This window comes from Lampetra fluviatilis, chromosome 42 (assembly GCF_964198595.1).
Source record: "Lampetra fluviatilis chromosome 42, kcLamFluv1.1, whole genome shotgun sequence".
NCBI classification, from domain to species: domain Eukaryota; kingdom Metazoa; phylum Chordata; class Hyperoartia; order Petromyzontiformes; family Petromyzontidae; genus Lampetra; species Lampetra fluviatilis.
Genome location: NC_136316.1, coordinates 7106346 through 7133433, shown reverse-complemented (window position 1 = coordinate 7133433; position 27088 = coordinate 7106346). Strand labels below are relative to the sequence as shown.

The following is a 27088-nucleotide window of genomic DNA, read 5'->3' as shown; positions in this document are numbered from 1 at the left end:
TATGCACGGCCAAGGGAGGAGAGCGTCGATACAGCGACAGGAGTATGAGAAAAAAAACTAAACTGAGCGATTTGTAAAGCGGTGGAAAATCCGGTCATTTATTTACGGCTAAATTTAAATGAAGTGCTGGATGAAGGTCGCCCCGGCACTCTGTGTTGTCGGTCACGATGGAGCGTTGTTGTTGTTGCTGCCGTTTTTGGTTTTGTTGTTGTGAACATACTTAGCCGTGCTGGTCAACGCACGCTGGTCAAGGTGAAACACCTGGGTAGCGTCACATTGCTGACATGCGGGGGGGAGGGGGGGTTACATAACACCTCAGGGAGGAGGGGGGGGCACGGCACAGTCAATGCTTCGCTCACTCCATCCTTGATGAAAGTGACGGGGGGGGGGATGAGCCTGGAGCAGGCGGGGGGGGAGCTCAGCCTCCCCTCTCTCCACTCCCTCCCTCCCCCCACACCTCTCCCTCCATCCCTCCCTCCCCCACTCTCTCCCCCCACTCTCTCCCCCCACTCCCTCCCCCCACTCCCTCCCCCCACTCCCTCACCCCACTACCTCCATCCCTTCCTCCCCCACTCCCTCTCTTCCCCACTCCCTCCCTCCCCCACTCCCTCCCTCCCCCACTCCCTCTCTTCCCCACTCCCTCCCTCCCTCCCCCCACTCCCTCCCCCTCCCTCACCCCACTACCTCACCCCACTACCTCCATCCCTTCCTCCCCCACTCCCTCTCTTCCCCACTCCCTCCCTCCCCCACTCCCTCCCTCCCCCACTCCCTCCCTCCCGCCCACGCTCTAAGACGCCGCTGATTCCATGGGGCGTGACGGTCACAGCGAGCGCAGTCGACGCGCGAAAAAAAAAAAACTCCCAGATTTGAGACGTCCGAGGGTGGAGGTGGGTGGGAGGTGGGTGGAGGTGGGTGAGAGATGGGTGGGAGGTGGGTGAGAGGTGGGTGGGTGGGAGGGAGGTGGGTGGAGGTGGGTGAGAGATGGGTGGGAGGTGGGTGAGAGGTGGGTGGGTGGGAGGGATGTGAGAGGTGGGTGGGAGATGGGTGAGAGATGGGTGGGAGGTGGGTGGGAGGTGGGTGAGAGATGGGTGGGACGTGGGTGAGAGGTGGGTGGGAGGTGGGTGGGAGGGAGGGAGGTGAGAGTTGGGTAGGAGGTGGGTGAGAGGTGAGTGGGAGGTGGGTGAGAGATGGGTGAGAGGTGGGTTGGAGGTGGGTTGGAGATGGGTGAGAGGTGGGTGGGAGGTGGGTGAGAGGTGGGTGGGAGGTGGGTGAAAGGTGGGTGGGAGGTGGGTGGGAGGTGAGTGGAGGTGGATGGGAGATGGGTGGGACGTGGGTGAGAGGTGGGTGGGAGGTGGGTGGGAGGGAGGGAGGTGAGAGTTGGGTAGGAGGTGGGTGAGAGGTGAGTGGGAGGTGGGTGAGAGATGGGTGAGAGGTGGGTTGGAGGTGGGTTGGAGATGGGTGAGAGGTGGGTGGGAGGTGGGTGAGAGGTGGGAGGGAGGTGGGTGGGAGGTGGGTGAGAGATGGGTGAGCGGTGGGTGGGAGGTGGGTGGGAGGTGGGTGAGAGGAGGGTTGAGGTGGGTGGGAGGTAGTTGAGAGGTGGGTGGGAGATGGGTGGAGGTCGGAGGTGGGGGCCTGACATTACGACGAGGCAGAGAAAGGCGGCGGTGGTGGTGGTGTTGGAGGAGGTCACCAATCCGACAGCGTTCGTCTGCGGCGCTCTCTCGCCGTGGCTCAGCTGGCGGCGGCGTGCGAGCTGCATGCTAATGCGGCTCGCGCGCCTCCCACCGCCCACGAACCACGCCGCCGTGGCCCCTCGCCACCGCCGGCGTCGTCGCCGCATCTGCATGAAGGAGAAACGGCAGAGGAATGGTGGTGGGTGGGTGGTTGAGGGTGGGTGACTGTGATGGTGGGTGGGTGTGTGTGTGGGGGGAGTGAGCTTATTCGCAGGTCCAATTATCGCTGTTTTCGTTGAGAGCGACGTTCGTCCGAATTTCATTGGGGGGAGGGAGGTAATGAATTTGGAGAGTCTCGCCACGCAGCCCCGAGCGCGACAGATCCCAGAAGCTGCTCAGCTCCACGTCCTGAGCCTGCCCAGCGCTCGGACGGACAGGCGGGCGGTGACACGCAGCACGATCGGAGCAAAGAGCGGCAGCAGAGCCATCTGTTGTACAGTACTGCACCGCGCCGCTATGCTCCCACACTTGTTCAACGCTGAGCAGCGAGGCTTCGTGGGCTCGAGTCGCCCAGGCGCCGTGCGGTGCCTTTTAATGGTCACCGCAGATCGCTCACGCGGGAGACCTTGTTGTTGTTATTGTTGTTGTTGTTGATATTGTTAATAGTGTTATTGTTATTATTGTTGTTATTAGTGTTATCATTGTTGTTATTTGTGTTGTTATTGTTGTTGTAGTTATTGTTGTTGTTATTATTGTTGATATTGTTGATATAATTGTTATTGTTGTTGTTATTGTTGATGTTGTTGTTGTTATTGTTGATGTTGTTGTTATTGTTGTTATTAGTGTTATTGTTGCTGTTATTGTTATTGTTTTTATTGTTATTGTTGTTGTTATTATTTTTGGTAATGTCATTGTTGTTGTTATTGTTATTATTGTTATTGTTGTTAGTATTGTTGTTGTTATTATTGTTATTATTGTTGTTATTGTTATTTGTATTATTGTTATATATGTTGTTGTTATTTATTTTTTATTTTTTTGTTATCGTTGTTGTTATTGTTGCTATTATTGTTATTTTTATTATTTTTTTTGTTGTTATTGTTGATGTTATTTTTATTCTTGTTACTATTGTTATCGTCCTTGTTTCTCTTCCACCTGCGGTGAGTGTGACGCGGGATCTGCGCTAACCGTGACGGCGAGGACGCCGGATTGTCCCCGTCCGTTACCCCGCGTCTTGGGCCACCGGCCTGGGCAAGCGATGGTGGAGCGGTGGAGCCGTGGGTTTGGCGCATTGTTGCCACAAACCCGGCGCACCGAGTTCGATTCCCGGCCATGGCAAGCGCCCGTGGCAAGTGACATCTGAGACCTTTCCCTGGGGGCGCGAACCCCCTTCACAAACCTGCACTTGCGAATGTGGTGAAGTATGGTCAAACGATTTTCCAATGACCAAAAAGTGTAGTGAAGCCTTCACGCAGCGCTGTATCGATAAAGGGTTGTAGGGTTATTATTAATGTTACCATGACTATGAAAGGTTTCACGAAACAATTCCCAATTCACAATACTTAGGATGCATCATCATCCCCACATCACCATCACATCATCATCATCACCACATCATCATCACCACATCATCATCACCACATCATCATCACCACATCATCATCCCCACATCATCATCACCACATCATCATCACCACATCACCATCACATCATCATCATCACCACATCATCATCACCACATCATCATCACCACATCATCATCCCCACATCATCATCACCACATCATTATCACCACATCATTTTCCCCACATCACCATCACCACATCATCATCCCCACATCATCATCACCACACCATCATCACCACCTCATCATCACCACATCACCATCACATCATCATCATCACCACATCATCATCACCACATCATCATCACCACATCATCATCCCCACATCATCATCACCACATCATTATCACCACATCATTATCCCCACATCACCATCACCACATCATCATCACCACATCATCATCACCACATCATCATCACCACATCATCATCCCCACATCATCATCACCACATCATCATCACATCATCATCACCACATCATCATCACCACATCATCATCACCACATCATCATCCCCACATCATCACCACATCATCATCACCACATCATCATCACCACATCATCATCACCACATCATCTTCACCACATCATTATCCCCACATCACCATCACCACATCATCATCATCACCACATCATCATCTCCACATCATCATCACCACATCATCATCACCACATCATCATCACCACATCATCATCACCACATCATCATCACATCATCATCACATCATCATCACCACATCATCATCACCACATCATCATCACCACATCATCATCACCACATCATCATCCCCACATCATCACCACCACATCATCATCACCACATCATCATCACCACATCATCATAACCACATCACCATCATCACCACATCATCATCACCACCTCATCATCATCACAGCGATGCACCACGCCGCTACTCTAGACGCAATCATTTGGCAAAAACCAACTCAGTGTAGAACTACAGCTGTTGCTCCGTACATCAACATCAGCCGCACAATGAAGGAGACGAAGAAGAAGACGATGATTATTATTTTGTTTACACGAGACGCAGATCGCAGATGGGTGGATCGCCGCAACGCTGGGCGGCGAGAGATGCTGGAGGCGCGGAGAGACAACTTAGACAGCGGAGGACTGACAGAGGAGCTGTCGCGACGTGTCCACGCTTTGTGAACAATCAGGGCAACCGTGAGAGCTCATAGCAAGTAGAGGACACATTGTGGGGTGCCGCTAGTCCATGGTGGCACGGGGGGGGGGGGGGGCTACAGTGGGCGAGCAGCACCCAGCCGCATGAAAATCCAACAGGTCATTTGGTGGCGGTCAGAAAGCGACTTTGTGGAGCCCATCAGTGATGTGCATCAATTCCCTCCAGTCTATGAACTAACTAACTAACTTTGTATTTTACCAGGCAAGACTCACTGAGCAAAAGAGCTCTTTTTCAGAAAGCGACCTGGTCCACAAATCACAGCCGAACGAAGTGGATTATTATCATCATCACGTGGAAATGTATAGCGTATTCTTAGTTTTTTCGGTAAAGTCACGTAGGTAAAAAATTAAAATTAATACAACTAAAATAAAAATAAAATAAAAATCACGACGTTTCGGAGGCAACACAAGCTTCCGTCTTCAGGTGGAACCGTCACAGCACGATAGCTGTATCAAGGGAAAGAGATTCCAAGAAAACAGTCCTTGTATATATACTGGTTGAGGGTGGGAGGAGCCAAGGTAGGCCCTAAATATTCTTTTTGTGAGGTTCGGTGCGGCTGAAGCACGCTGTATAGCAGCCAAATGCTCTAAGACGCCCGTTGATTCTAAGTGTGGAGGGAAAAACCGGGAGGACCCGGACAAAAATCCTCGCGACCACGGGGAGAACATTTGGGGCAGAACCGAATTTGTGTGTGCGGTCATTGGGTGGTGTCTGGGCTGAGACGAGCAATCACACCACGTCTGAGATGCCACGTTCAGTAAAAGGCGGATGCCTGGATTTCATTTTGGGGCCCCGGGGATGCCTCCGCGGCACGCTACGACCTCTGAGCCACCCCTCCACCTCCCCGTGTCCCACCGCTCAACTCCCGAGTGATCACAAAGTGACGTCAAGGCATAAGAGTGTTGGGCACATCTGGAGGCGCGTTACTAAGCGTCGTATGCTCACAATGCACGCGTGGAATCGTGTGCGTGAGAATAATGATTGTTGAATGTATGCAAATTATATGCAAATTGAACTAATGCGTGTGTTCCTCTTTCTGTGTCTCTGTGCAATTCCAAGCATTGCATCTCTCCATGAAGCATGGCAGCATGGAGAGATGTCAAGCTTGGAATCGCGTTGTGAGAAAGAACGAGGAACACGTGGATAAGATAACGTACGTGGGTGTGTTCATGACCGATCCACCGTTTTACTTGCAGCTGAAGTTAGCCATGCGTGGGAATCGAACTCGAGTCGCTGCGTTCATAGAGCAGCACGCGAACCACTGCGTCGCTGCTCCAAATTTTCAAAATCACCAACACACAGAGGTGGGAAATTGTGAAACGTCACTAATTTTCATTCAACGTGGATAATCATTTTTTTCTTTTATTTTGGGGTAAAATTTCCGTTCAATTGCTTGCGCACACACGGGCGCGTTTTCAGTGCTTTGTTTGTTGGCCTGTTTGCTTCTTGAATGGAGGAAGCCTTTGAGCGTTTTCCGTGTCACAGCAGGTGAGAGATTAATATAATTTCCACTTTGGAATAGGGCAGCAAAGCAGTTTGCGTGGCCTCCCCTTGACGGGCATTCGTGCTCGGTGTTAATTCCGAATGTACCGTCAAAAAGTGCCGTTTAAAAACAAAATCAAATATATTCGCGTGCGACGGAGCGTTTGAAAATTGTGATAAAATTGCGTCAAAGCGTGCATCCTGCTAGTACTAATAGATGTTTATTGACTCAAAATTATTCATGCGTTTTTACTTAGTCAACAACAATTGAACAAATGTGGCTACAATCACTTCAATGCCCAGCCCGTCTGTGCAGCCAACATCGATAGCTGACTGGGGCAAGTGCAAATTAGCGAGCCTGAACAGGTGACAGAGAGAACCTGGACAGGTGAACGCCCGAACGGGTAAGAGCTTGAACAGGAGAACACCTGGACAGGTGAGAGCCTTGACCTTCTTGCTTTAAGGTGGAGGGTAATTGGCTGCTACTGCTGCTGCTTGTGTGCAGTGGGAGAGAGTTCCGGATGATCGGTGCAGCCACGGATAAGCTATAGCCCAGCCAAACGTCCCGGGTGTCTACCTAAAAACAGAACGGAGTGTTGTGGCTAGACAAAAACATTAATACAAATCTGTTTTCCCAAGCTTATTATTGCAGTTGTGCCATCGGCATCGTTGCCCAATGATGCAGTGCCCATTTGGGACTCTCGCGGGCCAATGCATCACCCCGTGACAGGGAAGGGCCTGTGGAAGGTGATATCAAAGAACTACTTCTGAGATCCCTGCTACTGAAAGTTTGTATCCGCAACGACGGAGACTGTACTTTTCTTACATGCCCTGGTATAGAGAAATGTTCATCACGTGGCAGTCAAACTCATATATTGAATTCTCAGCAGTGCTGAAATTTTGCCAAATCCAAGTGGACGGAAACACATTCGATGTGACGGGCTTCATTTTTGTCGTTGTAACGTGCTTTAGTGACCGGGCTGACACCGTCTACTCGCCACGCACGACAACCCGCTTTACTGACGGGCGGCTGAGTCCTGGCCTCAAAAAACCAAGAATTCTTAATTTAGCCAAGTAAAGTTGCCGAGCCGACTTTGAATTGTGTTTCGGTGCAGTCGGTGGTGACCGGGGCTGACATCCATCAACTCGCTGCACTTTGGCAAGCCACTATTACGCACGGTCGGCTGAATCCTGGACTCGAACCAGGCATCTCGGCGGTGCCGGCTCAACGCTCCGACCTCCATAAGCCTCCCGGTCACCTCCCAAAAATAGCGAGCTCGATTTTATTTTTTATTCACTTTATTTTGTGTGTGTTCCATCTCGTGTCTGCCGCCCGCATTCATGCATTCATAGCACCGCCGTCTTTTCCCTTACATAACCATCACACACAGGGAACGACCACCCCCCCCCTCCCCCGCCGTCTTAACTCCGCACGACATTTATAGGATAATCCATGACGCTGTCGACATGTGTTTAAATATCGCGCTCCCCAAGGCAACGCTGGGGGGGTGGGGAGAGGGGGGTGGGGGAGAGTGGGGGTGGGGTGGTGGGGAGAGGGGTGGGGAGAGGGGGTGGGGAGAAAGAGGTGGGGGGGGTGGAGAGAGGGGGGGGGAGAGGGGGGGGTGGGGAGAGAGGAGTGGGGAGAAGGGGTGGGGGAGAGTGGGGGTGGGGTGGTGGGGAGAGGGGTGGGGAGAGGGGGTGGGAGGAAATAGGTGGGTGGGGAGAGGGGTGGCGGAGAGTGGGGGTGAGGTGGGGAGAGAGGAGAGGGGTGGGAGGGGGGTGGGGAGAGGGGGGGGGTCTCGATTCCAGCAGCACTCCCGCACACAGTCGCCGGAAGTCACCGCATTACCTGATCGACGACCTCAGTTGACCCCCCGAAGGACGTGGCGATCAAAAAGTACCGACGAGGGATTATTAGAAGCGATCGATGAAGCCCTTCCCTCTGTCTCTCTGTCTGTGTGCGTCTCTCTGTCTCTGTGTGTGTCTCTCTCTGTCTCTGTGTGTGTCTCTCTGTCTCTGTGTGTCTCTCTGTGTCTCTCTCTCTGTCTCTGTGTCTCTGTGTCTCTGTGTGTGTCTCTCTCTGTCTCTGTGTGTCTCTCTCTGTCTCTGTGTGTGTCTCTCTGTCTCTGTGTGTGTCTCTCTCTGTCTCTCTGTGTCTCTCTGTCTCCCTCACTCTCGGTGTCTCTCTCTGTCTCCACTTTCTCTGTCTCTCTGTCTCTCTGTCTCTCTCTGTCTCCCTGTGTCTGTGTTCAAAATGAAACGTCACGTTCGGACAGATAGACAGACGTGCCTCTCAGTGCGCTGACCGCATCGCAGCCCACGCCGCGTGCTTTGCGAGCAGAATGCCGAACGGGATCTGTTGCCTAACCCACGGTGGTTCCCGCTGAGATGCTGGGTTCTAGTCCGGATTTAGGTCTCAGTGCGTGTCGGATTTTTGATGATTTCATGATGAAGCTGGTTGTAATTACCGGCGAAACGTCGTACTCAGTTTGTAAATGTTGTGGCTTGGCTCTCCAACACACCGGTTAGTGCTGTACTCGTGACGAATTGGCCACATTCTGTTTACGTGACAACCCTTACTAGTTGGCTGTGTCGGGTGGTGGCGGGTTTTAACGACACATTTATATATTTACGCGATCTAACCCCCCAAAAAACTCTATTATGGATCAATTTGAGTTTGTACTTAATTTGGAAATGAGAGATACAAATTCGATTTGGTTCCCATGTTACAAATAATTTTGCAGGATGCATATATATATACATTTCACGCGTACTCCAACGTGGAGAAATAGTTTGGGACGTCAAATTAAATCTGTTGCGTGAGCCCACACTATTGTACAGTGAACAGAGCCACTTACCGTGTGTCTGACAACAGCCCGGGAGGATGATGGCACGTGACAACGTCTCGACTCTTGGGTCGTCACGACATTTCATAAGCCCTGCCAACACAAGGTGGCAGGGCTTCCAATTGTTTTTTCTTCATTCTCTAAACCCTGAATTAAATGAATTCACAACATTCTTTAAAAATAAAACCAGCGTGGCAGGGATTCCAATTGTTTTCTTCATTCTCTAAACCCTGAATTAAATTAATTCAAAACATTATTTAAGAGCAAAACTAGCGTGGCAGGGATTCCAATAGTTTTTTCTTCATTCTCTAAACCCTGAATTAAATTAATTTACAACATTCTTATGAAGCAAAACCAGCGTGGCAGGGATTCCAATTGTTTTTCTTCATTCTCTAAACCCTGAATTAAATTAATTTACAACATTCTTATGAAGCAAAACCAGCGTGGCAGGGATTCCAATTGTTTTTCTTCATTCTCTAAACCCTGAATTAAATGAATTCACAACATTCTTTAAAAACAAAACCAGCGTGGCAGGGATTCCAATTGTTTTCTTCATTCTCTAAACCCTGAATTAAATTAATTCAAAACATTATTTAAGAGAAAAACTAGCGTGGCAGGGATTCCAATAGTTTTTTCTACATTCTCTAAACCTCGAATTAAATTAATTTACAACATTCTTATGAAGCAAAACCAGCGTGGCAGGGATTCCAATTGTTTTTCTTCATTCTCTAAATCCTGAATTAAATTAATTTACAACATTCTTATGAAGCAAAACCAGCGTGGCAGGGATTCCAATTGTTTTTCTTCATTCTCTAAACCCTGAATTAAATTAATTTACAACATTCTTTAAAAGCAAAACCAGCGTGGCAGGGATTCCAATTGTTTTTCTTCATTCTCTAAACCCTGAATTAAATGAATTCACAACATTCTTTAAAAACAAAACCAGCGTGGCAGGGATTCCAATTGTTTTCTTCATTCTCTAAACCCTGAATTAAATTAATTCAAAACATTATTTAAGAGAAAAACTAGCGTGGCAGGGATTCCAATAGTTTTTTCTACATTCTCTAAACCTCGAATTAAATTAATTTACAACATTCTTATGAAGCAAAACCAGCGTGGCAGGGATTCCAATTGTTTTTCTTCATTCTCTAAATCCTGAATTAAATTAATTTACAACATTCTTTAAAAGCAAAACTAGCGTGGCAGGGATTCTAATAGTTTTTTCTTCATTCTCTAAACCCTGAATTAAATGAATTTACAACATTCTTTAAAAGCAAAACTAGCGTGGCAGGAATTCCAATTGTTTTTTCTTCATTCTCTAAACCCTGAATTAAATTAATTATCAACATTCTTTAAAAGCAAAACTAGCGTGGCAGGGATTCCAATTGTTTTTTCTTCATTCTCTAAACCCTGAATTAAATTAATGCAGAACATTATTTTAAAGCAAAACCAGCGTGGCAGGGATTCCAATTGTTTTTTCTTCATTCTCTAAACCCTGAATTAAATGAATTCACAACATTCTTTAAAAGCAAAACTAGCGTGGCAGGGATTCCAATTGTTTTTTCTTCTTTCTCTAAACCCTGAATTAAATTAATGCACAACATTATTTTAAAGCAAAACTAGCGTGGCAGGGATTCCAATTGTTTATTCTTCATTTTCTAAACCCTGAATTAAATGAATTCACAACATTCTTTAAAAGCAAAACTAGTGTGGCAGGGATTCCAATTGTTTTTTCTTCATTCTCTAAACCCTGAATTAAATTAATTATCAACATTATTTAAAAGCAAAACCAGCGTGGGAGGGATTCCAATTGTTTTTTCTTCATTCTCTAAACCCTGAATTAAATGAATGCACAACATTCTATAAATGCTAACCAGCGTGGCAGGGATACCAATTGTTTTTTCTTCATTCTCTAAACCCTGAATTAAATGAATTTACAACATTCTTTAAAAGCAAAACTAGCGTGGCAGGGATTCCAATTGTTTTTTCTTCATTCTCTAAACCCTGAATTATATGAATGCACAACATTCTTTAAAAGCAAAACTAGCGTTATAGATGTGGTTTTCTTGGTGCAGTCATTGTTGACGATCCTGAGAAAATCGCTTAGATCTACAGCCCGTAAAGCAAGTTTAAGCACGAGGATGCCGCGTTGTACAATATCCCCCATTGCAGGTTGAACCATACAACATAGGTCCAATCATCCATGAATTCGCTCAATCATTCATTCAGTTTCCATTCACCCTGGTTTTTAAGAGATTGCCAATCGACGTTCAGTCAGCCAAGCAGGACTGACGTCAAACACGGAGCACAGGCATATCACACAGCCGTGAACAGAAATTTATAGAAGCACTATCTATCACGAATAAAACACAGGGCGCACGTAAACCACTTTGGAAGCAATGCGTCGAAGGGCTACATTTGTGATACCAGCGCAGAGGAGGAGGAGACTAAATACAAACATTTGCCAAGCTTCACACATATCGACAATTTGGTGGCAATTTCTCTTTACAAATCGGATTTTCGTAAAAATTTGAATAAAAGCCCCCCCCCCCCTCCCCGAACATTTTTCCATGTTTTTTTTACACCCACGGAATAGGGGGCAGCGGGCGGGGGGGGGGGGGGTGAGAGAGATTTGTCGACCGTTTTTCCTTTGCGATAAAGCAAAGTTCAACTCCGCAAGATAGTAGCAGTAGACCCATTAATCGGCTTCTCTCGCATGCCCCCCCCCCCCCCCCACCTCTCCGTCCCCCCCAAGCGAAGTCGGCTCGCGTCGACGCGGCCGCGCCGGAGATGCAGCGCAGTCGACCAGCAGCGCGACGAGCGCTCGCCGCTTGGACGCTCGAAGCCGATGGCACGGAGCGAGCCACCAGTCTCAGCCCCCCCCCCTTCCCCTACTCCTACTCCCGACCACCCCCGAGTAGCTCAAAGGGGTCCCGGAATTTGTGAATCTAACAAACTAAAAATGGCGGGGGGGGGGGGGGGGTTCGTCGAATGGCGTCTTCACGTGGTTTCGTTATAATAATAATAAACCAAGGAATAGGGGGCCGTCCGTAAATTACGTCACGTACGGGGGGGGGGGGGGTCAGACATTTGTGACGATGTGTGACGAGGGGTGGGGGGGTTGAGAAATGTGACGTCACGTAAAAATGCGCAACTTTAAATAAATATTGAATTGTTATAACAACACTAATTGTTATAACAACACTCCTACAACATCAGCAGCGCCACATTAAATACGCACTACAATGACAATAGTTTAATGCGATTTGAAGCATGTTTAATTTTCAAAATGGAAATATGGTTTTGGGGGGGGAGGCAGAGCTTTGTGACGTCATTTTTGAGGGAGGGTCTGACTTTTTGTGACGCCGTGTGACGAGGGGGGGGGGGGTCAAAAATCGCTTGACGTCATTTATGGACGGCCCCTAAAGCTCACCAGCTAATCTGATCTCATTTAGCTTGATATGGCGCCTTCATCCAAGGTGTTTGTGGTTTAGACAATGAAGAGAGGGCTGTTGTGAGAACCGGCGTAGAGGCTAACGAGGGGTATGGGTGGTGATATGGGTTGGGGTAGTGATAGGGGTTGGGGTGGTGATAGGGGTAGGGGTGGTGATAGGGGTTGGGGTAGTGATAGGGGTTGGGGTAGTGATAGGGGTTGGGGTAGTGATAGGGGTTGGGGTAGTGATAGTGGTTGGGGTAGTGATAGGGGTTGGGGTGGTGATAGGGGTTGGGGTGGTGATAGTGGTTGGGGTAGTGATAGGGGTTGCGGTGGTGATAGGGGTTGGGTAGCGATAGGGGTTGGGGTGGTTATAGGGGTTGGGGTAGTGATAGTGGTTGGGGTAGTGATAGGGGTTGGGGTGATGATAGGGGTTGGGGTGGTGATAGTGGTTGGGGTAGTGATAGGGGTTGGGGTGGTGATAGGGGTTGGGGTAGTGATAGGGGTTGGGGTGGTGATAGTGGTTGGGGTAGTGATAGGGGTTGGGGTAGTGATAGGGGTTGGGGTGGTGATAGGGGTTGGGGTAGTGATAGTAGTTGGGGTAGTGATAGGGGTTGGGGTAGTGATAGGGGTTGGGGTGGTGATAGGGGTTGGGGTGGTGATAGGGGTTGGGGTGGTGATATTGGTTGGGGTAGTGATAGGGGTTAGGGTGGTGATAGGGGTTGGGGTGGTGATAGGGGTTGGGGTGGTGATAGGGGTTGGGGTAGTGATAGGGGTTGGGGTGGTGATAGTGGTTGGGGTAGTGATAGAGGTTGGGGTAGTGATAGGGGTTGGGGTGGTGATAGGGGTTGGGGTAGTGATAGGGGTTACTCCCAGCCGTGATCAATCCGCCGTTGGATGAAGGCCTCCACCACACCGCTGCCATGCATCAACGATCTTGCCACGCATTCAAATGCCAGCGACCCAGTTCGTCCGTTGGCTTAGGGCTCGGAGCGATGAGCTGGCATGGCACCGATTGCCGGGTTTGAAACGGAATTTTATCCGCCCGTGATTAACACCAGGTTCACAATGGCAGGGAATTTACGGTCTCGGCCTGGTCACCAATTGACCGTACGAAGAAAACTCCTCAAAGAAAAACGCCCATACACTTCAAGTGGCTACGTTTCAGCTCTCAGAATTTCAAATATCGGTTTTGACGGTCCCGTGACGAATATTCTTACCCTCGTGGTCGAGTCGTGTGGATCAGGGGTCACGTGAAGGGATCTCACAGGTGGCTCTGTGAGATCCTCTTCAGCGGGCCATTCTCCAACAAGAAGGGTCGCGCTGCTCCGAGAGGGTTCCAAATGGATGCTTACTCTCACGACGCGACGCTGAGATATGTTGAATCGGGCTAACACTGGGCGGACATTGCTAACAAATGATGAGACCACTATGACCATCCTGTAATGTGCCAGATTCACATCAGACGTCGGATGTTTGTCTGTGTCCATATTAAGACATGTTAGTGGTTCCAATACACGGACAAACATTCATGCAGTACAAAGACAAAGATCCCCCGTATAGCCTGAGCAGCCTTAGCATACAGAAGTGCTGTTAGCGAGCACCTCGGAAGGCCGGCACGGCACACGAGGGGGTGGGTGACCAGCACCACGCCCGGGTGGCCACGTGTACGGACCGCACCGAGGTACCCACTAGAGGCTGAGTCGACCTTAGGGGGAGGCACAGGTACCGGTTGAGATAATCGTCACCGGCGTTTTTGGCCGCTCCCGAGAGCACACGCACGCAGCCCGACAGACAGACAGATGCGTCCTCCCAAGTGGAGTGCGGTGACATTACGCGTCCATCGAAACGCTCGGCGGCCAACGAAAATTAAAGCTGCGTCTCATTCCGCTAAGCCGCATCAACCCGTGGGATAATCAGAAGAGAATTGTCCACGATACTCTGCTGCAGTTCGCCGGTTCCGGGGTCATTACCTCGGCCTCCTTCCAAGACGCCAGGCCGCTCGGCGCCACGGCAAACCGCCTCCCACTGTATTCTTAGGTTTTTTCGGTAAAGTCACGTAGGTAAAAAAATAAAAATTAATAAAAGTAAAATTTAGATTTAAAGCTTTCGTGACTGCAGGGATTCATCTTTTTGGTTATTTCGGTAAAGTGACGTAGAATGGAAATAATAAAATAATAAAAATAAAACATAATAAAAGTAAGTAATATAATATAATATTTATAATGTTTTATTTTTATTATTTTATTATTTCCATTCTACGTGACTTTACCGAAAGAACCAATAAGATAATACAAATAAATAAAAATAAAATAAAAATCACGACGTTTCGGAGGCAACACAAGCTTCCGTCTTCAGGTGGAACCGTCACAGCACGACTGCTGTATTTTTACCTACGTGACTTTACCGAAAACACCTAAGAATACGCCTCCCACTGCTCTAAACGGGCGGCTTCAAGAAAGGTCGTCGGCGCGTGGCTCTCCAAGCAACGTGGCCCACTCGATGGGGACCTTCCGTTGGTACTCGGGGTCAGAGAAGACGCGGGCCAGACGAGCGTTGCCGGTTAGAATTTAGCGGATGAGCGTTTTTGCCATCTTCTATCTTTTGATTTTAATTTTAAATAGTTGCTTTTTGTGGGAACAAAAAAAAACCCACTAAAATTGATTAAATGTTTTTTGTTCCTTTGGTCGTGTGTCACGGTGTTTGATTTATTTATTTTAATGCTTTAATGCGGAGTTGGGGAGGAAGGTTCGTGTTTAAATTTTAATGAAGGCCGTCGGGGTTGTTCTGACCGAAGTTAACGATCAATTGCTCGGTCTAAAAGCCCAAAGTAGATTTGTTTATTCGCAAGCCTATGTTTTATGGTTATTCAGTATCACGATTTCAAATTATTCACCGGCTGGATGACGCACACAAGCTACCCACCATTATCGTTGCGAACTTTAATCTCATAATTTCAGCGATGACGTGTGGTCAAACAAGCCTCGGGATGGAGAGGCGTTCGGTCGTGGATTGAGAAAGAGCCATAAATTATGTCATTATAACATTTGAAAACATTGATTTGACTTTACATATGCAATGTGTACGTCGCAGGATACATTGCATTGAACGAGGTCCAGACAACGAGGTGGAGCGATGAGATCGGTTCGATGCGCAGGATCGCGAAAAATGTTAATGAGGCCATCATCCAGCAGTGGATAGACCATGGCTAATAATAATGATGACGGGGCCCATTCACTCCTTGGGCCACCGTGCTTTGCATAAGGAACGCTGCAAGGCACGAGAAACCGGAGTTACTCTATCGATCATTGTGTCCCGACTTCAAAGCGTCTCTCAGCTCCATTTAAATCTGAATTGTAAACAACAGCTCCGTCAAGGTCCAGCCAGCATTCGACGTGGGAGAATGTCGCGTTCAATGTCTCCACCATTGCACAGCTTGTTTGCACCACCACCACCACCATCATCATCATCGACAATCTTAACGGTGCTAACGTGAAACTGCGGAGGATCATGGTTCCACAATGGTGGAGCAAACACTCTCCCTTTGGTTTATTCGTCTCAGGTTACAAAGACAAAGACCCCCCGTATAGCCTTGACATACTTTTGGGGCAAGTGGTGTTATCGAGCACCTACGAAGGCCGGTACGGCACACGAAGGGGTGGGTGGCCAGCACCACGCCCGGCCCGTCCTTGTCTCCATACTGGCGATCATTACACAAACGCACTAGGTCCTCATTTGAGGCTGAGTCGACCTCGGGGAGGCCCGGAACCGGTTCTAATAATCGTCACCGGTGTTGGTGGCCGTGGGCGGGAATCAAACTCGGGTCGCCGGGTTCGTAGCGCAACGCGCTGATCGCTACACTACCACTCTTCCTCGGTTATCCTGGTCTCAAGTGACGAACCAAGACACGTGATGTCACTGAACAAGTTGAATGCGATGGCTGTGTCTGGTGCAAGGCTGCCTTGCACCAGACGGCCACTTGACATGCGGCTTACACAGCCCCCTCCTCCATGGAGAGACGCTGCTGGACCTGCGATCCAGAGGTCGTGCCGGCTCAATTCGATCTCCGGGCGCGGCAGTCGAAACGACGCTGCGGGTTTCTTAAATTCCACGCCCCACCACCATCACCACCACGACGTCCCATCCAGCACGACTGCAGAAAGTCGATCGGCAGTGGCGTAAGAAAGCCGTTGCAGGTCTGCACCTTCACCTTTTACACGAGCCCACCTTAGTCCCCACCCTCCCTGGGTCGTCTCCGCTAGTTCCGAAACGGGCGAATTTCTTTATCCGGGGTCGTCTGCACGCGGTAATTGAAACTTATAGAACGTCAACAATAGCGGCTGTCATCCCACCAAAACCAAATGGAGGAATGGTAGCCAACATTTATCATCAGAATCTTAATTTCGACTGGAGGAATCGGATGAGCTATGAAGCTCTTTTTGCACAGATGTCCAGGATACATTTGGTCCCTGGAGTGCAATCGGAGAATGTGCAGCAAAGTCGTAATTATAATATATATTGGGGGGGGGACACATCCCCCCCCCAATATTCAAATATGCTCACAATGCCCCCCCCCCCCAATATATTGCTATAAAATAGATTTCTGTTAATATGATTGTGGTTATGGTTGTATTTTATTAATCCCTAATCTCTGCCGTTACATACAATAATTGTAAAAAAGAAGAAAAAAACAGAGCAGTGTAATACAATACACTCTTAGACATTATTGTAAAAAAATAAGAAAAAAGTCCATCCTATGCGTTAGTGAATTTTTAAAATATTCTAGGCAGGAAATTCGTTTTCAAATTTAGATTTTTTTTTCTAGGGGGGGGGGGGGGACCACCAGACCCCCTGGAAGATTTGCTCCCCCCCAATGTCGACTCCATGGCTACGGCCTTGATGTGCAGTAAATTGTAGAAATATTTGGGTAGGGAGAAAAAAAAAGTAAGAAGAATCAACATGAGAGAAAAACAATCTTCCGGAGAGGAATTTTCCAGTGAAAGTGTGAACGTGTGATGATTATGGTTAAAAAGTACGACATTGACTTGTCATGAGAATGATGATGACGAAGTCGTGGTGCTGGTGGTAGATGGTGGCGGTGATGATGAACAGGTGAATTATTACAGGCAGTTACGATGATGAAGATTGATACCGATGACTCTAATTACTATCAAAAGAAACAACACCCCGCGACTAAAAATCCGATTAATAATTGATGGTGATATGACCCAAACATCAATAATGAATCGCTTATGTATTATTCTCGCCATTAATCAATCGATCGCTTGTGCCCACTTGCAATGTGACACCCCCGCCACGAAGCGAGAGAGATGTGAACTCCCTCACCTGGTTCGCAGGAGGTTCCATGGGTTCGATCCCGACTCCGATGTCTGTATATTTGCAGTTTGCGTGTCTCTCTCTCTACCTGTGGTCGCGTGGATTTTTCTCCGGGTCCTCCGGTTTTCCCTCCACATTTAGACTCAACGTCGCGCATTTTGAGTCTTTGACTGCTGTACATTTCCATGCGATAAGCCGCTCCGTTTGTGCTGCTATCATTTGTGGTCAAGGTCGCTTCTGGAAAAAGAGCTCCATAGCTCGCTGATCCTTGCCTGGTAAAACTAAAACGAGTTCGTAAGCTAGCCCTTTTCAACAACCTGAAACACCGCGACCCGAACAAAGTTCCAGGCGACTCGAGGGTTCGACCCCGGTACAAACAGCGTCGAACCAAAGCCGCCTCCAACCTGCAATCGTGCACCGTCAATCTCTCACCGCAGGTACGAGGACTGCATCAGACCCAGCGCGCTCATCCTGCCCATCCCCTCCGATGCGCCGCCCCCCTACTCGCTCACCGACCCCTGCTGGGACAGCGGCCTCGACGTGGGCCTCTACCCCGGCTCGGCGGGAGGACCCCGCGGCTCCGGCCACGACCTCTCCTCGGAACAATCGGCGGTGGCTTCGGGCGCGGCCGCCGCGGCCCAGCTCCCGATCCGCGTGTTCGCCGCCGCCGACGCCGGCGGCCCCTTCGGCGGCGAGGCCGTGCCCGTCTTCGTGTCGCGCTCGGGCGAGCGGCTGTGGCCCCTGCGCGTGGTGGATGAGCGCGGAGTCGTCCGCATGAGCGTCTCGTTCGTCGCCGCGCTGCCTCCGCCTCCCCCTGCTCCTCCCGCTCCTCTGGCCGCCGCCGCTGCTGCGTCCGCTCGACTCCCTCTTCTGCAGCCACCGCCCGCGTCGCCGACGGTGTCCTCGGTGGCGCTGTCGCTCGCGTCGGTGGAGCGGCGGCACGAGGAGGCCACGGTGGCCGGGACGAGTCCGAGCCAACAGCGCGGCGCTCTGCGCGACCACGACGACGGCGGTGGTGGTGGCGGTGGCGGTAGTGGTGGTGGTGGCGGCGGTGCTGGACAACAAGAACAGCCGCAGTCGACGTCCGATAGCCGCGCGGAACCGTCGCCGTCCCGCTCGCTGGCGCTGGAGCAGCTGGTGCCGCCCGCGTACGTGGACGCCCCGACTTACGCCAGCATGCCGCGGGGCACCTTCTGCATCCTCAAGGACACGGAGAACGAGTACGAGACCATCCCGCAGGTCATCAGCTGAGCCGACCTCTGTGCCCCCGGCCTTCCTCATGTGCCCACGAGACGCCTTTCTTCTCATCCGTTTCTTGGAGACGCGCAGCATCGAGCAAAGTGGAGCCGAATTGAGCGTCTCACGGTTTGCATCGTAACTCAATTGATCGATGAATGGCAGGCGGCTGCAGCCGCTTGCCCTGAGTGTAACGACGCCGCCTATTGTGGGAATGCGTTTTCAATGAACATCGTGCAATGGATCAGAAGATGCGTGGGCTCCACGCTCGATGGCTTTCAAGGTGACGCAAGGCCGAACTCCGTTCTGCTTATTGACCAGGCTGGAGGCAGGACAGCTTCGTGGAAAGGCGTGCTGCGATGCGCTCAATCGAACCGTGGCGAAGATCTTACAGGACACGTGACTTTGCGCGCGTGTGTGTGTGTGCGTAAAACCAACAATTGTTATCGCGACGCAGTTTTTGCCAGTCTTTTGTGGGGTTTAGCGAAGATTTTCGTTCGCTCACGCCAAGACCCAAGATGGAAGCCAACGCCAACGTGTTCACTGCTGCTGTCTATTTTCTGGACATACTCTGTGGGCGGTGAATTCATTTCCATTGGGCAAAATGTCCCCGGTAATTTCAGAGCTTACTGAAGTCGCTCGTGGCTTTTTGTTGGTGGGGTAAGTGGGGGAGGAATAAATTGTTGGCCGATGAACGCCGAACCGAGTCTGGCCAAGCGTGGCAGAATGGACCGTGCGGAATTCCGTTGCTTTATGTTTTTTTTTGTTTGTTGCAGAGAACGTTTCCGAGCACACGGGGAACAGGAGCCCCGACTGAACGTACGGTCTCATGAAAACATTCGCGCGTGCGTCCGTGTCGCGCGCATCAAACGACCCTTTTGTGGGATCTTCAGCGCGCAACCCCCTTGTCCACCCGCCGCTGTTTTGCGTTGTAATTGAAGCCTGTCGATTTTTGAAAGGCCCCGTACCAACCAATTATCATTTTTCGTTAGCTTTCCGAGCAAGAGAGATGCTATACGGATCCTTCTCACTGTGCAAATTCTTATCGGTTTATTTTTGTTAAGACAATATCGTATCGCTTCTTTTCAATGTACAGTTCGATGCAGTTGCTCATTAACGGAACTGTTTAGCATTTCGACGTACTCCGTGCGTGTCTTCCGTCCTGTTTGTCTTCGTCGTCATCGTCATATTTTGGCCATCGATATTGGTACCCTTACACTCACTCACGTCGTCGGGGCTTAATTTTTCAAGGAATATTTTTCGAGGTCACTCACAGCTCTCCCCCCCCCACTCCCAGCCAGGACCACTTCCCACAAACCCATCCGTGAAACGCAGCGGTCTCGCCTTCGGCTATACAAGTAGCGCGACCACCAAAATGCACACATCGTGTACGACTGAAATATGACGATTGGTAGAGAAAAAGCGACGAGTTATGCGGCTGACGGCTGGGGACACGTTGGTGAGTTGGGGTGGGGAGGGGACGGGAGAGTGCTTTCAATGAGCACAGCCGCGGACAGCTACGGCTGTGGTGGCGAGATGTTAACTACCTCGCCTGGTATACAGGAGGTCGTGGGTTCGACCCCGACCCTGACGCCTGCTGTATATTTAGAGTTTGCGTGTCTCTCTCCCCGTGGTCGTGTACATTTTTCTCCGGTTTATTCCCTCCACATGTAGAATAATCAACATCACGCGTTTAGAGTATTTGGATGCTATAAATTTCCACACGACATGATACGCCCACTTCGTTGAGCTATCATTTGTGGCCAGGTCGCTTCTGAAAAAGAAACAAAAAATAGTTTTAGAAATCAAGCCCCGAGTAAAATTCGAACGTGTTGAACGATCAGTGTCATGCCGAAAGAGAAGCACTGCCCGTCGATGTTCAAAGTCTTCTGCGGTCTTCTGGGACGAGGCTTAGTCGGCAGGTGTGAGTCTTTCTCAGGTTTAACCTCCAGCCTTTACCCAAGTCAACGCTTTGCCGGCAGATTTACCCCGGGGCTTGGGTTTCACCCGTGTCACCCGCTTCCTGTCGCATCGGTCTATCAGCAACATTCAGAGAGAGCACACGAATCGCGAAGCTTTCTCGCTGCGCAACCCAATGCCGTCGATTCTTGGGAACGTGCATTATTGGCTCAGCAAACGGAAGGTAGATTTTAAAGAAGAAAAAAGTGTCGTCGTTTTCTCGCCGCAACGGCGTATCGAGTGCAAGGTTGAAACTTCACACGTGGGCGAAACGAAACCCAGTTTGCTTAGATTTTTGTTGTTGTTGTAACTTATATATACGGAGGGCGGCGTGCAAGTGCGTACATCTAGGGTGGTACAGAGTCGTTTCGGAGCAAGAAAAACAACCAAGGCCCCGGGGTTTCATTCAGGACCTTAACTTCTCCACGACGGTGATCTCATCTCCACGCCCATCTCCGTTTGGCGACGACGATGAGCCAGTCCGGGGATAAAATCAATGAGAAATTCCACATTCCTATGGTCGAGACCAGCCTATCAGCAGCCCACCCCACTGTATCGCGGAGAGGTCCGTATTTTTGTCGCGTCACGTGAGCAACGTTTCGAGAGGCATGACAATGGCAGGTGTTTGTCAAATTCACAGGTAGCCACTGGCGTCCCTTAAAGCTTTGAGTTGTTGCACCACAACACGCACAGTCCCCGTCCTGTCGATCTCCTGCTGGGCATGAGGGCCTCGCCCACGCCGTGTGAGTTGCCGGTTGACCATTGACCCGTGAGCGGCGGAGACGGGGGCTGTAGTAGCCGACTCGGCTCAAAAGAGTTGAAGAAAAATAAAGTAATATTTACACATCTTTTTTTAAAACACGCTTTCATGAAATGTACCATACGAGTAATGGCAGAACTCCACGACTCCAGGAAGTGGCCCCGAAGCTTGCCATAACGTAAGGGGCAGTGGTCAATTACAGCCAACGTCAGTTGAGCGTGGACAATTAGACCCAAGCCGAAACATATCATATAAAAGATAATGTAATTTTTTTTATGATAGAATATAGTATTGTCATCAGTATGACATAAGTATACCAAGTTTGCAGTCCGTACCACATTGGGAAGTGGGTTAAAATTGAGTAACAAGATTTGAGGATACAACAACAGACAGAGTTAATAAAAAGCGTGTAAAAATAATAAAAAGGGGTTTAACAAAAAAGACAATATTGGCATCAACAGCGGCAGCAGCAGCGACACGAATCTTGCCCAGAGCCCCCCCCCCCCCCCCTGGCCGATGCTTCCACTCAAGGGCCGGGCATCTCATCCCACCGGCCCGCAGGGATCCATACTCTTTGGTTCTTTCGGTAAAGTCACGCGGATATAAAATTAAATAAATCACGACGTTTCGGGCGCAACAAAAGCGTCCGTCACCAGGTGGGAAAGCGGTTTAGCTGCTCCCCATGTTCGCGACGGACAGCCGAAGGGTAAAGTAGACGATGTATTTGCTCATACTTCACCACCGTGGTCAATACGGATTAGTGAAGGCGCGGAGCAAAATCCAACGATTTTGGATTTTTGCCGCACTGCCTTCTGCAGCCTCACAGCAGCCTATGGCAGCTGTCATGCACGACAGGCGCCCAAGCGAACGTGAGCCAGGACCAACCCCTGCTGAGCCTCCCGGGATGTGACGAGAGCGAGGGCATCGCACGTGGCTTTGGCGAGGCGGCGCCGTTTGTCACGTGACAGGAGGAGTGTGTGCGGAACCTCGTGAAATAAATCAATCCTATCCCACCTAGATCACTTATTTAACATTTTAAATTCCACGTGTGTGTGTGCAAAATTATACAGGTAATGTTTACGTGCATATATATCTTTGTAAAATCGATACGGCTCTCGCCAGCGTCAAGGGAAGGAGAGCTTTGCACGTTCAAAGCGGCAACGTCTGAGTTGGTGCCACGGTAGAGAGATGTTAACTCCATCGCCTGGTATGCAGGAGGTCGTGGGTACGATCCCGACCCAAACGCCTGCATATTTTTAAAGTTTGCAGTGTCTCCCCGTGGTGGCGTGGATTTTTCTCCGGGTCCGCCGGTTTCCCCCTCCACATTTAGGATCATCGCGTGTTATCAGTATTTGGCTGCTGTAAATGTCCACACGACGACGAGCCGCTTCGGTGAGCTGTCATTTGTGGCCAGGTCATTTCTGAAAAAGAGCTACATAGCTCAGGAGGTACAATAATAATAGTTGATTTAATTGTCACGTATTTAAAGCGGCCACATCCGACATTATTTTCGTATTTCTCTGATTAGCACAGTTGGCTACGTTAGGTGCGAAACAAGTTCAACATACACATGGGCATTATTATCACAAATCAAAGATTCAGTGCTGACAACATTCAGATTCTAAATGGTGATCAGCACCTGTAATTGCGGAATTTGCTGTTGAGTCAGCATTTCCTGGGTCAAGGGGCTCGGAGCAGGTCCTGATTGGCCAGGACCGTGTATAAATTAAGGCTGGCGAAACAGGAAGCGGTTTGGGTCTGAGAAGAGTTCTACACGAGAAGAGGTGAAAGCGCCTGCTCATGGTTCCAAACCTTGCTGGGATGACGCCCGGACCCCCTCCCACCACCACCACCTCCACCCCCTTCTAGAACACGAATGCACAAAGATCCCGTGCCCACGTCTATAGCCAACATCGTGTTAGCAAGGCGTTTGTTAGTATGGCATTTGCTAGAGCGTCGTTTGTTCGTGAGTCATTTGTTATTAAGGCGTCGTGTATTGGTGTGTTGTGTTGCCGCATTGAGACGCTGAATTTCCCCCTCCGCACACATTCGGAATTCCCACTGCACGGAGTCCATGCCGCAGCATGTATCCCCCCCTCTCCCCCCGGGAGAGGGTTGCTCATCATTGCTTTATACCTGGATCTCAATACATACCGACCTGGATCTCAATACATACCGACCTGGATCTCAATACATATCGACCGTGTGTACACACACGTACACAAAGATCCCCCGTGTCACCTTAATTGACTGTTGGGGCAAGTGCTGTTAGCGAGCACCTATGAAGGCTGGCACGGCACACGCGGGGGTGGGTGGCCAGCACCACGCACGGTCGCCTTTGTCTCCCCAGTGGCGATGTTTACACACCGCACCAGGTACTCATTTGAGGTCACTGGTGTTTGCGGTGAACGGGAATCGATCTCGGGTCGCCGGGTTCATAGCGCAGCGCGCTAACCCCTACGCTACCGCTCCACACACGCACACACGTAAACAGACGTGCATACACACACGTACACACGAAGGGGTGATCAAAATGTTTCGGGTGACAAGCACACCGTTGGGTACTTTTTTTCTTTCAACTTGGTCAACGCAGACATCAAATCAACTTCTCTGAAAAGAACTCACGAGACCTCGGGGGCCTTTCAAGAGCATTCGGGGAGTGAAAGTGTCAAGGTTGCTGCTTCAGGAAATTCGCGATATTCACGCCCGAGACGCTCGGTTCAAATCTGGGCAGCGACCGCGATCAAACGCGGGGGGTTTGGGTTACCGCTGCTGCTTCTGCTGCTGTTTGCGTGCCCTGTGTGCTGCCGAACACAACGGAAGCACATCGGGGGGTAGGGGGGTGGGTCTCAGTTGTGGTGAGAGAGTCAATATTCTCGGCTCGTTCACCGATGACTTACATTGGCTTCTTTCAATTGTTCGTCATAACATGAAAAAAACGTGCTTCGGTTTGCCTCGTGACGAAGGCCTCAACTGCAGGTCACGCGGGAAGTTGCGAGCTCTACCTAGTGGTGGATGAGAGGCAATCGAGTGTAAGGGGCCTCAGAAGTAGTTCTGCGATGACATCTTCCCCGGGCTGTTATTTCACACGGGCTGGTGGTCGTGGTGGTTGTGGTGGTGGTGATGTTTCGCTGCTGTCTGCGATAATTTCCGAAAGTAAAAGTAAAGTGTTTTCGCTCATGACGTCGTGATGCCGATGGCGAGAGTGGTGACGGATGCCGAGCGGCAGCGCGTTCGCCGTTCGTTGCAGAAGTTAGCGGTTGGTGCCCGGCGGCTGCCCTGGTTAATACTGTGCGAATTTTAAATATGTAAAAAAACAAGATGCATCATCTGCGTTACAGCGGACGTTACAAAAATCCGTGACATGGGTGTAAGATAAATAAAAACTAGTAGGCCGTGTCTGCTGGTGGTGTCATGGTCCACATTTGACATATTAGCCATAACATACCAAATTTGATTTAAAAAAAAAACTACAAAGCAACGCCGCCCCCTTCTGGCATACTATACCCGCCTGTGAAAGGTAGCGTTTTTCGCGATAGCCGTGCGCTACGAGCATGTCGCGAATACAAAATGTGTCAATGGCACATAACTGGAATGCAATTAGCAGAACGGGCAAAGGACGGACGTCGTTCCGTGGCTGGAAACTCCGAGCCCCTCCCCTCCCCTCCTCCTCTTAGCTCTGCATTTCTTTGAGCACCCCTGCTCCGCAGTGCGGGCACACGCGAGGCGGTGGCGTGTGCGCGCGCGCGTGCACAGGCGCGCGTGACACCCACGCTGCGTGCGAATGTTGCCATCCGATGGACAATCCGGCATGCGACCGTCACAGCTGTTCCCCTCCGGGGGGACATTACGGATTCATGAGCTGCTGCTGCTGCTGCTGCAGTGAGCGTCGAGCTCGCTTGCAATGCCACGACCCCAGCCATTTTTTTTTGGAACGTGCACTTTATCTAGAAATGTTTGACTGGCTCACTTTGGGCGATTCGGGTTAAATTGTTTATATTCTCATCGGATTTGTCTGCACACTCCCCCCACCCCGTTTGAGATGCGTCGAGAAACGGTAAAATTCGTATGCATGTGTACAGAACAATAATAATAATATATACGAAAAGACGGACAGAGGTCCCGTCCCCGACACAACAATCTGTGCAGCAGCTCCCTCTGGGCACGAGTGCTGTTAGCAAGCACTCATTAAACGTCTGGCACGGCACGATAGGATTGTATCGGCCGGCATAGCACCGTACTCAGAGCTCTGGCCAACTCCCCCCCCCCCCCCACGATTGATAATGACGCAGCTCACCAATACTTCTTAAGGCTGAGTTAACCTAGAGGAGACCCCGTCGAGGTTACTTACCAGTTGCCAAATGACGCCGCAGGCGATGTCAAACCATGGAAACCGGCTTCCTTGCGAGATGACAATGCCGTGCGGCTCGTATGAAATGTTGCATCGATGTAACGATTATTCGTTAAACAAAAAATCGCGAAGAAACGAGATACGATTTCCATTTTAAATGATCGGGGAAGGCGGTCAGAAGCGCACGCCGTTGCGCTGTAGACACGGGGAAATGCATTTACGTCCAATGGGCCGTGATATCGCATCAGCACCTCCGATTATCACGGCTGGCTACGTACGGTGCGAAGGAAGTTCATCGTACATGCATACAGCAGCAGCTTTTGTTTGGGTGGAGGGAGAATGAAAAAAAAACAACAACAACAACAACAACACAAGCAAAATGCAAGGATCTTGAAATGTTGCAGAAATGTATTGGTGGAGCCGTTCCAGTGTTGGAGGTCGTGAGGTCGTGGTGTGTGCGCGTCCGTGTTTAGTCCGCGTGCTCGTTTTTAATCGGATACGGCCGCTGCCTCGTGATGTTCATAGTCGTAGAAGAATGATCGTTTGGATGTCCCGTGCTCGTCGTTTTATCCTCCCTACCGTCCACATCCTCCACCCCCCGCGCGCCCTCAAACCCCCTTCCATCACCCACCATCACCCCCCCCCCCCTGTTCCACACTCCTCCTACCCAGCCGCTACGAACCACAAAGCCCGCTCCCCTACCTCGCCCTACCCCGCCACCCTCCCATCTCATCTCCCCCCCCCCCCCCAATCTCCGGAGAGAAACACAAATTCAAACGATGGTTCTCATTCCTTCTCCCCACTGTTTGGATATTAAAAAGACCACTGTGATGACCCTTGTGCCACGCGTCTGCTGCTATAAGTAGCCTCGGTTAATGTTAACGATCCCCGCGCGCGGTGGTAATGGTCCATACGCCTCGACCCTATTTGACTTTGAGCGCAATTACCACACCCCCCACCCCCCACCCCCCCCGGCTCCCACCTACCGGTTTCGTAGATGTTGTGTGTAATGGATTCACGCGACCCTTGCAGCCACCGAAGGCCGCTACACTCACCGCTCTCTATCGAAACGATGGCAATTGAACGGTTGAAACGAATTGCCAACGCGAATCGCGACGATTCCTCCAAGCGTCACCGCCAACGTCGAGCTTGGAGCAGACGAATGTGAATGGTAAGCGGGTCGGTGAAA

The 27088-nt window shown here is 50.1% G+C and overlaps 1 protein-coding gene across 1 annotated transcript in view; it reads left to right on the top strand.

Annotated features, from left to right (window-relative positions):
- The window catches only part of BEAN1 (brain expressed associated with NEDD4 1), a 70352-nt gene extending 45327 nt beyond the window's left edge, over positions 1-25025 (top strand). The window contains exon 7 of the mRNA XM_078875759.1: positions 18031-25025. Within this exon, the coding sequence (XP_078731885.1) occupies positions 18031-18844 (814 nt within the window). The 3' untranslated portion in view covers positions 18845-25025. The remainder of the gene's footprint in view (positions 1-18030) is intronic.
- Positions 25026-27088: the final 2063 nt, after the last annotated feature.